Source organism: Sapajus apella, unplaced genomic scaffold, assembly GCF_009761245.1.
Source record: "Sapajus apella isolate SASKATOON/1434 unplaced genomic scaffold, GSC_monkey_1.0 scaffold2, whole genome shotgun sequence".
Lineage (NCBI taxonomy): Eukaryota > Metazoa > Chordata > Mammalia > Primates > Cebidae > Sapajus > Sapajus apella.
The window spans coordinates 39,490,435-39,504,611 of NW_022436942.1; the positions used below are offsets into that span (position 1 = coordinate 39,490,435).

At 31.7% G+C, this 14,177-nt stretch overlaps 1 protein-coding gene across 2 annotated transcripts in view; it reads left to right on the forward strand.

Moving 5' to 3' along the window:
- Positions 1–14,177, forward strand: part of PTPRQ (protein tyrosine phosphatase receptor type Q) — a 240,750-nt gene that overhangs the window by 84,579 nt on the left and 141,994 nt on the right. For both annotated transcript variants that reach the window (XM_032296569.1, XM_032296577.1), the window contains 3 exons: positions 7,698–7,858; positions 8,588–8,733; positions 12,844–13,012. In XM_032296569.1, coding sequence (XP_032152460.1) covers positions 7,698–7,858; positions 8,588–8,733; positions 12,844–13,012 — 476 coding nt within the window. The remainder of the gene's footprint in view (positions 1–7,697; positions 7,859–8,587; positions 8,734–12,843; positions 13,013–14,177) is intronic.

Consider the following 14,177-nt stretch of genomic DNA (forward strand, 5'->3'; position numbering starts at 1 on the left):
GTGTGTGTGTGTGTGTGTGTGTGTGTGTGTGTGTGTGTGTGTGTGTGTGTGTGTGTTTCTATTTATAAGAAGTATATTTATTATTGAATTGCTTTATTTCTCCCTTCCTAAATAATGTGGATATGATAAAAAACAATGGGAGTATACTACTGGTTATTGTGATAATAAATACTAGACCCACTGAAAAGTTCTGTTCCCTTTCTATAAATCTCATAACATTTGTATTTTCTTGTTAATAAGGATCTTCCTGCCTTTTGGTAAGGTCTAGCAATGTAGGAACTGTACTTTATCACAAGTCAGTAACTCAGTGCCTGGCATATAGTAAACATTCTAAACAAGTTTTCAAAGAGAGCATGAACATTCTAGAGGAGAAACCACATGGACATATTTTATAATATTTTATAATGTTTAAAATTGTAATTTTAATATAACCTTTCTAATGCTATAGATTCCCACAGTTCTATGCCCCATCCTACCTGTGCTTTCTCTGGTATATGGATTTTCACATGAGAATAAAAATCTATGGCGAGAAGGTATGAATTGGAACCCAGAATTGTCCCTCTCAGAGAAGCAGTTGTTTAAGGAAAGGATGGTTGCAGAGAGGCTAGATTTGGAAGCTAAACCTTTGGTTGGAGGAAACTAAGTTGGATAACTAGTTCCGTACATTTGAATTCCAGAAACTTTTGGAAGGATCAACTGGACATATTAGTCCAAAGACTATTAGTGTTGTTTTTGTATGTTAAATAGAATTATGTAGGTATAGAATTGGAAAGTAATAAGAATTTTCCCCCAAAAAATATAGTAAGGTGAAGGTGATTCCACAGAAAATTAAGATCAAATGTATAATGTATATGGCTTTCTGTAGCTTCTGCTTGATGAAAGAGGCAAGAATAGTAAATCTAGAGGTTTGCTAGTCTTTCAAGTCTTCAATATGCAACATTTTCCACAGCTTTTTAGAGTAACTGAAGAACAGACAGTTTGAAATTATGTTCTTTGGGGAGGGCCAAGAGTAACCATATTCTAAACTTGTGGTAAGACAAGTACTATGTGTTTAAAACTTTTTTAAAAGAGGGGCTAATGTTAATACTATTTGGTTATATTTAAGATTTCTAACCAGGACTTTCTCTAAGAAATGAAAAGTAATGAACTTTTTTTTTAAACCCTTATTATGAGAAATTAATGTGGTGATCAAGTATTTGGAACTATTAAAGAAAAAATGAAAGAAAACAGCTTTAATAAAGTGGAATGGCACTGATTTACTAAAAAAAAAAAATTATTTTTTCCAACCTTCCCAGCTTTATGATTATAAATTAAAAGTCTTTACTAAAAGTCAGTCCACCACTGATTATATTTGAAAGCTTGCTATAATCACTTTGTATCACCTTAGCTTTTTTTAAAAAAACATTTTTGTCTCTACTACACTTGGCAAACTTTCAGTAGAAATGCCATCTTTATTATTTCTTGACTAAATGTGTTAAAAGACACTTTCATTTGTAAGATTAATTTTATGATTATATTTATAGAACCTATAACCTTTTAAATTTTGCAGTAGAAAAATGTTTTGAAAATATTATACTATCTAAACCCTGTCAAGTAATTTTTAACTTTGTATTCATTTAAACACAATTTAATTTAGGCCAAAGTTATTTGATTCATTATTATGCTATACTGTTATTATTCACAGAAATTGAGTGTTTCAAAATAAAAATTGTGTGCCAATATTTAATTCATGATGCTTTGAAGTATTAAATATTATGCTTTGCCCTCTCTGTGCAAAATTGATAAGTACTCAGGCAGACAGGGAAGAAAACATGAATAATTATTCTCTTATTATCATTAACAATTATGTATAATTCATAAATTCCATACATATAGAAACTAAATTAAAAATTCACAAAACAGAAAATTAAAACTAGTAAGTAATCTAAAATATAGAGTTAGAAAAGAAATGGGGAGATTGATCCGGAAAAAGGAGAAAAACTACATTTAGTCTAATGTTAGGAATGAAAAAGGAAACATAACTACAAATATTTAAAAATTAAGAGATACCTGTAATCCCAGCACTTCAGGAGGTCAAGGTGGACAGATGGCTTGATTCCAGGAGTTTGAGACTAATGTGGACACCATAACTACAGATACCTAAAATAAGAAACATCTGTAATTCCAGCACTTTGGGAGGCCAAGGTGGGCAGATGGCCTGATCCCAGGAGTTTGAGGCCAGCCTGGGCACCGTAGTGAGACCCATCTCTAGAAAAAATACAAAAAATAACCAGGTGTGGTAACATATGCCTGCAGTCACAACTATTCAGGAGGCTGAGATGGGAGGATCACCCAAGCCCAGGGTTGGGGCCATCGAGGCTGCAGTGATCTGTGATCACACCACTGCACTCAGCCTGGGTGACAGAGTGAAACCCTGTCTCAAAAAGAGACAGATAGATAGGTAGATAGATAGATAATGAGATATTTAAAACAAACTTATGACAATAAATTTCAAACATGAAATCATAAACTTCTAGTAAGATATAACTTATATACTTTGTAATAAAAATATTTGAATATTTTATAAGCTTTAAAGGAGAGAAATGAGTGGTTAATAATTGCATGTTCCTCTAATAGCCCATTTTCTGAAGTATTTTACTAAAATTTTGGAGCCCTAATGGGATGATAACTATGTGGCTATAAACCCTTTGAACCAGAGGTTACATCTTTTTCACCTTCATATATCCATCACAGAGTGTAATAACTTATATTTTAGGCCCTCAATAAATATTTGTTGAAGTAATGAAAGGAAGAAAAAATGTTCATTTAAAAGTCGTGTTTTTCTAATCTCACTAATCTTTGAGCACCCCTGGGAAGTCATTTTACATGTTTTTGATCAGTTTCCTTTCCTGTTGTCCTGGGAAATTTTCACAAATCATCTCTATTTTCAAGCCCTTTGCTAAACCTCACTCACCTCATTCAAAGCAGACAAACCCAGCTTTCATTCTAAACTTAAAATTGAGGCGACTATCTCAAAAATTTGACTATTTCAAATTCTTGCTTCCAGAATCCATCAACTCACTTACATCCATTCTCAGAGGATGAAATCTCTCTTTTTCAGTTCAAGTGCAATCCTTCCTCCTGCCTCTGGATCTTAATTCCTTGGGTCTGCTCTAAAGCTATCTATGGATTATTAGTGTATGCTTCCTCAGCTTCAAACTCATTCTCTTGAGTGGCTTTTTCCTTTAATCTTTTAAATTTGTCTTTCCTACCTAAGGCAAACAAGCAAAACAAAGCCAAACCAAACCAAACTAACTTAGCCAGTCAACCACATGATGGCAATAAGAACAATAACAACAAATGAATACACTACTTTGACTCAGACTATCTCTGAGATTCTAGAACAGCTTTAGAAATGTGCAAGTGTTTATGCCTTGCTAGTTTGGGGTTATTTAATACGTAATCACCAACTACTGATGCTATCAAGTTGTGTAGGGTAATTATGCTTAGAGTACAACATGGAAGAATAGCTTCCACATATAATGGGGAAATTAGTGAATATCACTGGTTCATATGAGGAAAAAAATAACCTAATAAAGAGTCAAGTAAGTGAGTGTTCACATTCTTCATTTTGGAAGTTCCATTTAGTGAGTAAAAGGAATAATCTAGAATATTTGGATGATAACTGATTAAAGTTTTGAAAATAAAGTCACAAAAATGAGCAGGGATGATGTATCATCAGGGTAGATTACCACATGGAATAAAATAGCAAACGATGAAGATTAAAATTAAAACTCAGACTTTTCAAAGGGTCTCAAACCTTGCCTAGAGAACCGTACATATTCATGCCTCTTCTCTTCTCCCGCCTCTCTCAACTCCCTATTCTACTCTCAAAGTTTACAAACTAGCTTTCTAGTGAACAATTCCTGAGTCTTTGGGGCCATGCCTTATTCTCCTTTTTTTATACTTTGGTCACAACTAATTTCTTTGCTCATTGGTTTCGTTGTTGTTTACTTTTAGCTACTAAGGGAAAAGGTTATTGTCCTTGTTCTTAAGGAAGTCACACTGTTATTAGTGAATTGCTTTAGAATTATTTACTGCTTTATCTGTCTATTTTGAGGATAGGGGCTGTATCCTACTCATATGATGCCTGAAGTAGTGCCTGAGACAAAGTAGATGCTAATTAAATTTTGTTGGATTTTGTTAAATACTGATTTTGTACATATCATCTCTAAATTCAAAGAGAGTGGGAAAGTTATCTTTGCTTGTACATTGTAAAGAATGGTGTCTAAAGAACTCAGACTAATAATGTTTTTATTTAAAAGACTAAAATAAAATATTTAAAAACCCATAAAGTTTTTTGTTTGTTTGTTTTGATGGATCATAAATGACCAACAAACATGCAAAAAGACATTCTGTCTCACAGCCCAGGAATGGCTAACTAAAATCTAACTAAAAATCTGCTAAAATCTAACTATATTAATAATATCTAGATATTTATGTAAGTTTGTCAAAATGAGTACTCGTATATATTGTTGGTATGATTCTAAATAATTATAATTATCATAACTTAAAATTTGATACAGTAATCATTTTGGAGTAGCAATCTTAAAATTTTACAAAGCACTGAAACCATTTGAATCAAGAAAGACACAGTTTGTATCCTGGCCTAGTGTTGCATGCCTGTAGTCTCAGCTACTCTGAAGGAAGGATGAGGTGGCGGGATACTTTGAGCCCAGGATTGAAGTCTAGCCTGGGTGACATAACAAGACCTTGTCTCTAAAAAATTTTTTTAATTAAAACAATTTAAACAAGAATCACACAATTTAGTGGGTAGAAATAAAGTACTATTATGAAAAAATACTTCTTTAAGGATAACTACAGCATCATTGTTAGCAATAGCTAAAGAAATAGAGAAACAACCTAAAAGTTAATTCATAGAATGACTAGATAGCTATGATATATCCAAATTATGCAACTATGAAAACATGTTATAGATCATTGGTGTTAACATGATAAAAGAAAAAATCAAGATATAGAACATATGCTTTTATAAATGAAAATAAAATATTATAATGGAATACATGATAATTCTATTATAATATTTGTAAGCTAATAAGAACAAAAAAAGATTTTAAAACTAAGCCAGCTAAAAGCAAGAGTAACAACTTATTATAGCAGTGTCAAAGATGAATTTCCTATAAATGGGTGGGAGTGAACACTTTGAGCTTCAGGATTGCTCTGAAGATTGCTCCTTTGAGATTAGAGAGCTCACACCTCAGCACAGACATTTATGTGTTATCTCCAATTCAGTAACAGCTACTAAGAATAAGGAAAATGGAGTTAGAGGCTTGGTTACAGTTCACTTCTGTCTCCTTTCTTTTTCTTTTAGTTGTCAGTTTTATAACAAATCATCTCTTACATACTTCATATATTCGGAATTGTTTTAATTAATATTCATGCTACCATATTTTTCTAACTTATTCATTAAAATATCAGCCACAATCCTAAATTCCAAAAAGCAAAATAAACCCCAAGCAGACGAGACATCTGAAAAAAATTTTGTTAGCTCAATTTTGTCTCTGAGAGTAAACCAGGCTAGATGTAGAAACTAAATCTATATATGCAAACTGAAGTGAACTATTACATTTTTTATTAATATAATTTATAACAACTAGCTTCTTTTTACTAAACTATTAGAGATAAAATTTATTTTTGATATGTGTTTCCAGGTAATTGCCTTGATTCTGTATTATCTATGGAACATAATCTGAGTTTTTTATAGTTGGTAGATACTTAGATACAAGATTTTGGTGTGAAAATCAGGGCAGGAAGGTAGTGATGCAGGGTAGCAGATAACATTGAAATACGTTATTGAAAATAATTTTAAAAATTGATATAATGCAATTAGATTACTTTAGCTAATTGCAAAACTTTATTTTATTTTTGTTTTTTTGAGACACAGCCTTGCTCTGTTGCCCAGGCTGGAGTGCTATGGGATGATCTCAGCTCGCTGCAGCCTCCACCTCCTGGGCTCAAGTGATTCTCGTGCCTCAGCCTCCTGAAAGCTGGGTCCACCGCTGTGCCCATCATGCAGGGCTAATTTTTATATTTTTAGTGGAGATGGGGTTTCGCCATGTTGCCCAGGCTGGCCTCAAATTCCTGGTCTCAAGTGATCTGCCTGCCTCGGCCTCTCAAGCCTCCCAAAATGCTGGTATTACGGGAATGAGCCACCACACTCAGTCTAATTGCATAGTTTTAGAGATACACATTGGATTAGCTCTTCTGTAGTGTCCCGATGACCTGTGACCAATGATAAGAATATGGGTAATTTTTATGACAAGGCATCTTTTTTGGCAACTAATAGCCACAATATTAAGAGTTGTAAAAGCCCATCTCCTCTGGTCTCAATGAAGTCAAAGAAAGCTCTCCTGACTGCTTCTGAAAAAGGATGTCAAATGAAACTGTTTCAAATTGCTGAATAGCCTGGCTAATCCTGCCTGTCTCCAATAGCATACTCTGAATCCATATTTTTCTCACTGGGGTAAGTTTTCCAACTATTTTTCAGATAACAGTACTTATATTTGGAATAAATTGGTGCTTCTGTGCTAGTAAAACCATGACTGAAATGTATCTCTGTAGATATCTTTAATTCACTTAAAATCTATCATTCCTCCTAGTGATTAAAGGCTTCAAATGTTTCAATGGTAAAGAAAGGGATTTTCTATTCAGCGGGAATATTCATTTACTTCTTCAGTGCCTTGTGTGTCTAAGGAAGAAAAATATGAGATTACAGGAGACATATACTTTTTCTGTATTACTGATCATATTTCCTTATCTAAATCTTTAATTTTATTGTTCCTAAAATCTAAATTTTAAAACAGTGTTCATTTTTCAACACCATGATATACATGTTCATTTTTTGGGTTTAAATATTAATCTATATCCAATTCAAACTGTGAAAACTGAACATGACTGTAATAAAATCGTGTTATATTTTGTTCTTAGACTCTTTTATTCCCCTTTTGCGATTTTGGTACTTAGTTGGAGAGTTCTGAGTCAATATTGATTTGATTTGCTTTTCTTCTCTTGAGCGATATTTTAAATACTTTAAAGATTTTCATTGAATGAGATATAAGCTATATTTTCTTCTTTCCTGGATAATATACACACATTGTTTTCAATCTCATTTCTGTTAAATAAGTACAGGGGAGCCCACAGCCTTGTTATTTTACTTACCACTATTTAAATATTTGGTATGTATTTCTTTGTGTTGGCCTGAAGTAAATGTTACTTTTGTACAATATTTGAAAGATAGGCTTATTTTATAAATTGATAGTTTAAATAAGATTTGCAAGCATTTGAAACGAACAAATATTTGGACAACTAAAATATCAGTAGGAAAGGGAATATTGTAATTACTTTAGTACATAATATTTCTGGATACCCATTAAAATCGGTCCAAGGAAACTCTAATTATGAACATCATATTAACATTTGATCTAATTACTGAATATAATTGAAAGCAAAATAAGTTAATTCACTAAAGTATTCTGAAATTTACTCTTTTCAGTGTTTCAGGATAACCAATACCTTTATTCTATTAATCTAGATGAATAAATTTTGATATATTAATATTGTTTAATGTTAGTATGCTCAAAAAGTATATGTTAAATTTTAGAATTCAATTATACAGATAATATTCTTTTTTCTCTCAGGAATGAATCATCATTAAAAACTACTAATATAACTGAAACATCATTGGAGTTATCAGATTTGGATTATGATGTTGAATACAGTGCCTATGTAACAGCTAGCACCAGATTTGGTGATGGGAAAACAAGAAGCAATATCATTAACTTTCGAACACCAGAGGGAGGTGAGCAAAGGATGTATACCGATATATTAAAATAATGTTTTTTGTTTTATTAAAAAAGAATATCCTGCCCCCAAAAAATACAAATATAAAAATGTATGATTAAACCTAATATTCATCATCAATTAGATGAAAAATTGCATTTTGATCACTTTTTAGCTGTGAGATGTTGGGAAAATTAATCTCTGTGTGCCTCAATTTCCCATTGGTAATGTGGAAATAGTATCATTCTACAGGGTTCTTCTGAAGGTTACATAAGTTTATATTTTTAAATGCACTTAGCACAGAACTTACTTGACACATGGAATTTTATGTGTTTATTAAATGAAAAAACATAAAATTCGTGAATCATTTGTCTATGACCCTTATTCAATGTAAAAATTCAAAGCTATATTAGAATTTCAAATTGTGTATTTTATATTGGAAACCTGTTATAATATTGTTCTTGTATCCAGAGCAGTGGACAGGTTTTAGAACAGGGATAGCATTTTATGAGTAAGAAATCCATCTGTCTTCAGCTTGAATATGCTTATAATAAAGTATTAGAGGGCTGACCCAATGCATTTTGTGGATTTTGTTTCTGACATCTAAACAGATGTTATTTCTAATTCAAGCTTTTTTGTAAAACAATTTTTATCACTTTAATTTATAAACTGTAGGTAAAATTCAGGACATTTAAGACATTACTTGTAGCCACAAATACAGTAATTTGTTCAATTATTTGTTTTATAGCACCAAGTGATCCTCCCAAAGATGTTTATTATGTAAACCTCAGTTCTTCATCAATAATTCTTTTCTGGACACCTCCTTCAAAACCTAATGGGATTATACAATATTACTCTGTTTATTACAGAAATACTTCAGATACTTTCATGCAGGTAAGGATTAAATTTTCTCCTAGTTCTTTATTAATATCCTTAAGTTTTATTAATAATACAGACTTGTCACAGTAAAACAAATTATTTACCTTACAGTGATAATTATGTACAGATTTATTTTATACAGCTCCCATTGACATAGAAAAATGTGGTATAGAAATGTCAGATACGTTTAATCTCTCCTTATGCACACACGCATTTCTATATAAGCTTCACATGTATTAACAACAGTGAATCTGAATCTGCCAGCTACTTAAAATTCTGTTCATAAAGATGGCCCTCAATTATACTTCCTCCGAGAAGTGTTCTGTAAAGTGTTGATGGTGTCATTTATCCTGAAAGTTATTTTTTAGCTAATTTTTTTACATTTGCTTGTATACAATGTAAATAATTATAGTGTTTAGATGTGTTTGCATATTTTTATTTAATTTAAAAAAGGTTTTTGATTGTTAATTGGAGGAGTTATTATAACAATAGTATAATAGTAGCTATTGTTTAATATCAGATGTAATGAAGACCACTCTGAATGTTATTTAACTTGTCAAAGATACAGTTGTAGGCTTGCACAGTTTGTAGATAGGCACTCTCTAGGATGTGAATGATGATAGCTATGAAAATAGCTAAAATGCATTTACTTTGAAGAAACATTTTCAATTTTTTAGCAGTTATATTATTTTTCCAAATTGGATGCTTTACAGAACTCTAACATATGAAAAGGATAGTTGGAGTGATTATGATTGAATCAAAGATACAGAGAGCTAGAATATAATTTGAAAAACTGGAATTTAGAAGTACTGCAGTGTACAGAATATACAGAATATATCCTTTAGTGGTAGAAATTATTGACTGCATATTTGTGACTAAGTGATTCTTAATTCTTTACATACCATTAGGTAAAAGAAGAAGAAAGATAAGTCTTACAAACTTTGAGTTGCTTAAACCCATTTGTTACTGACAACCCAAATTTAGTCACTAGTTAGTTTTCCCGAGTAACAACCTCTGGGATTAAGACTTTAGTGCAGCTATAATGCAATGTAGGCTATTGAAGAGGGCAAGAGCAGAACTTTGTAAGCTATCTCAGGACTAACCTAGAAGAGAGAAAGACAAAGTCCAGAAGGTGATTTAGTGTTTACATTCTGTCCTAGAAGAGTAGGGTTGTATATGTTTATTTCAAACTTTATGCAACAAGGAAATTACTTTATAAAAGACATGTAGATATGGTTATAGATGTATTAAAAGACATGTAGACATAGTTATAGATATAATTATAATTCAAGATTTCTCAACAAATGCCTTAACAGCAGAAGGAGAAAGGATGGTCCAGTTTTCTACTCTGTACGTCACGCAGTTTTTGCTTTTTGTTTTGTTCTCTTTAAGAAAGAGAAATGGGGCCTAGAGAGGCAGTTTATTTTTTACCAAAATGTTGTTTACAATTGTAACAATAGTCACTATACCAATAGAAGATATTCAAGTTGGAGATTTTTCCTCTTACCACATTTTAAAAGTATTTGTATAATTGTTTCAGTAGTTCCAAATTTTAGCAATGATTTTGTCTCTGTACAATTTGCTTATGGCTTATATGTGATTTATATCTTGGGTCTCTTTGTCCATATCTAAATAATAAAGCATAAGTATCAAACTTTGGTTCCAACATGATCTTCTAAACCTACTTATTCAAACCTTGGTATGTAATATGATCCAATTTACAATTCATCTGTCTTAGAACATGTTATCTTTTATTAAATAATCTTAAGAATGCTTTTAAGTGTGACAGCTGCAAGAGGGTACAGGCTAATGATGTTAAAACATATCAGAAGTATAGTCTCATATTGCTTGAAGTTTATCCGTGCTTTCACTTATTTCTAAAGTTAATGTTAAAAATAGCATCAAGATCTTCACTACCTAATTTTCTATTTCAAATTAGCAGAAGAAATCCTCCAAAGGAGAATTATATACCAGAATAGGTGTATAGCCTTTTATTCATTCCTTATCATCTTTCTTCTTCCTACAGAACTTTGCAGAATACGTCATGCATGGTATATCATGTTCTGTCTCCTATTCCAGATAACTGCTGCTTCTTTTAGTTCTCTTACGCCATGATAAGCATCTTGAAGAGACGTAATTGTGTAACATTAATCTTTTCATCTCTTAAAGTCCCCTAGAACTATATCATACATAGGCTTAATGCTCAATAAATATTTTAATTGAAACATTATTTAAAAAATTATAATAGGTCAACATCACTTTTAGTACATAGTCATAATTTTGGAGCACCTGAGTATGTAGCGAAGTCATCTTTCTTTCTTTTTATCTTGGAGAATTTAACCTCTTTGCTACTACTTGGCAAACCATATTGTTCTTCCGTCAGTTGTTGCACATTGTATTTTGTACAGCATATTAACTTTTCAACTTTTTAATTTTTATCCATTTATGTTTCCTTAGTGTGCCTGGCATAATGTTTTTTATTTTAAAAAGTGCTAAGTGAATATTAGTTGATTGGTCAAATTTGAAAAGGTTTTACTAAATACATTCTGACTATATTTATATAAACAAAAGAATAAGCCTTAATTAGATAATTTGTGCCAAAAGACAATTTTTCTGCAAAAATAAACAGGTGAATAAAAGTATCATCTGGATAATTGATCTAATGTTACAAATTTGTTAGATGTCTATGCACATTAAGTCACCCACTCAGCAGGAATGACTTCTGGGTGATTTAGATAATTTGTTATGTATTAGTCATCAAGGTCATAGGTAATCAGAATAAATTCTATAACAAAAATTAAAATTTACATCAAAAAGCTACATTAATACTTTTAAGTGTTGCTTTGTATAAGCCAATTGTTCCATGTGTAAAGCAGATGTATTGGAAAGTACAAAAGTTAATGGATCATATTTTGTGTGAGATTGCTATATTACTTTAATTTGTGTATTTTTATGTAAATCACCACAAAATTGAAGTAAATCTTTTATTGCACTATATTTTTCCTCTGAATACTGGCAAAAGAACCGTAAAATTTTGCTGAAGTTAATTTGTTGATAAATTTTAGAACCATTCTTACTATAAATTTAGTCAAATTGCTTATCCTGTTATTCATTTAAATGAAACTAATTACCATTTTTTTCTGTTGTGTGCTAGACATGGTATTAATGGCTTTATGTGCTTCATGTCATCTAATCCTCAAAAGTTGTCTGTGAAGTGGAGATGATTATTTCCATTTTACAGTTGAGGGAAAAGAAGCTTTGAGATTAGATGATTTATCCAGGGATAACCTGACAGAATTTGAATGCAGGTCTATAGGACTTAAATGGCTTCATGTGGATTGGATTGATTCAGATTACTCTGTGCAGATGGAAATTATAAAATTATTCATACTGTTTACCTATATGTCTAAGTCTCCTTTTATTTCGGAATGAGTTTTCTTTGACTATGTGTTTTATTTTTAAAATTTGGTAGGAAAGAAAATGTATAAATGCCCTAATATTTTTTTAAAGCCTTGAGAAAAAAATGTAATTAGGAGTCAGGCCAGAAAATTTAAAACTTCCTCTTACTCTGTACATCAGAGAGTACATCAATCTGCCATCCCTTGCTTCTCACAGTTGTAGCAAAAAAAAAAAAAAAAAAAAAAAAGGACTCACTAAATGTGAATAATAATAGCTATTCGAGGTCATAGAGAGGTAAATACATTCATAATTCCTTTATCACAAATGGAATGAAACAAAACTAAAATTTTATAACACTCCCAAACTTGTTTAAAATTAGCTAATGGTTTGAAAAATACTTGCATGTTTTTATAAGGAAAAGTGACACTGATCAGCACAGTTGTAGCATTTCCATTTGGCCACTTGACCTTCTTCATTGTTAGCATGGAGTTTTTACTCTTTGCTTTTTTGTGTATTGATTTTACAATAAAAACTACCATCGATTTCTCTTTTAGTTCAAACATATTTCCAGTTTAATTATTGCAATAAAAAATTCTATGTTGATTTTCCTAAAACGATTAACATATTGAAATGAGACAATCAATTCATGTATAAATTATTTTGAAATGTTCATGCATACTAAAAAAATACATTCTGAACAATGAAAGTGATATGTTTATTTTTCAGAATTTTACACTCCATGAAGTAACCAATGACTTTGACAATGTGACTGTATCTGCAATAGTAGATAAACTGGCAATATTCAGCTACTATACATTTTGGTTAACAGCAAGTACTTCAGTTGGAAATGGGAATAAAAGCAGTGACATAGTTGAAGTATACACAGATCAAGACAGTATGTAAACAAAAAACACTTATTAATCTTTAACATGATTAATTTAAAACTTATTATTTTAGGAACTTTTTCTATTTGTTTGAATTTGTAATAAAATCTTTTATTTAGACACATTCATTATAGGAGTGTGAAAATTCAATTAATATTCTTATAACACCATTACAGTAATAGCCTCTTCTGTTCAAGAAAACTGCTAACATCTGTTCATGAAAATTCTATTCTTTTTATTGCTTCAAAAGATGTCATGGCCATCCAGTTATGGGCACAAAAAGTACTGCATACATGGATGAAATTTCCAATAGTTAATTTACTTAACCGTTTTCTTTAAGGACTTAAACTCTCTAGCAACTTGTTTTCTTTTCAGACTTTGAATCTACATAGGACTCTGCAGCACTTCTGTTCTTACTGTGTTTGTGACTAATATTTCCAGAATATATATTTTTTTAACTCCAGAAGTTTCTCGCATGCATCTTCTGAAGAATTCTATTTACGTTGAGTATTCAGAAAACTGTAATGATTGAAGCTCTTGATGTTTTTTAGGTTTCAACTTTCAGAATACAATAAGTGGATCATTGCTTATTTTTCTTGTAGTTGTTTTTGTCATCCATTTGCTTGTTTATTTTCAAAGACTAGTCCCTGATATTGAGAAATGGTAGTGACCTAAATTTCTGGAGTAAAACTCCATGTTTATTTTCTGAAATAAATAGATTCTTTAAGCATGAGAAGTGAATGCTTGCTTTGTTGTTGGAACAATCTTTCAAATTGTTGACAAGTTGGTCAACATAAAAAGATATGATAAATATGTGTAAATATGTATTTTGGGAGTCATATAGTGTAATATATGATCAATACCATTTCAGACTTTTTTTTTTCGAGACGGAGTTTCGCTCTTGTTACCCAGGTTGGAGTGCAATGGCGTGATCTTGGCTCACGGCAACCTCTGCCTCCTGAGTTCAAGCAATTCTCCTGCCTTAGCCTCCCGAGTAGCTGGGATTACAGGTGCACGTCACCATGCCCAGCTAATTTTTGTATTTTAGTAGAGATGGGGTTTCACCTTGTTGACCAGGTTGGTCTCAACCTCTTGACCTCGTGATCCACCCGCCTCGGCCTCCCAAAGTGCTGGGATTATAGGCTCGAGCCACCGCACCTGGCCTTCAGGCACTTT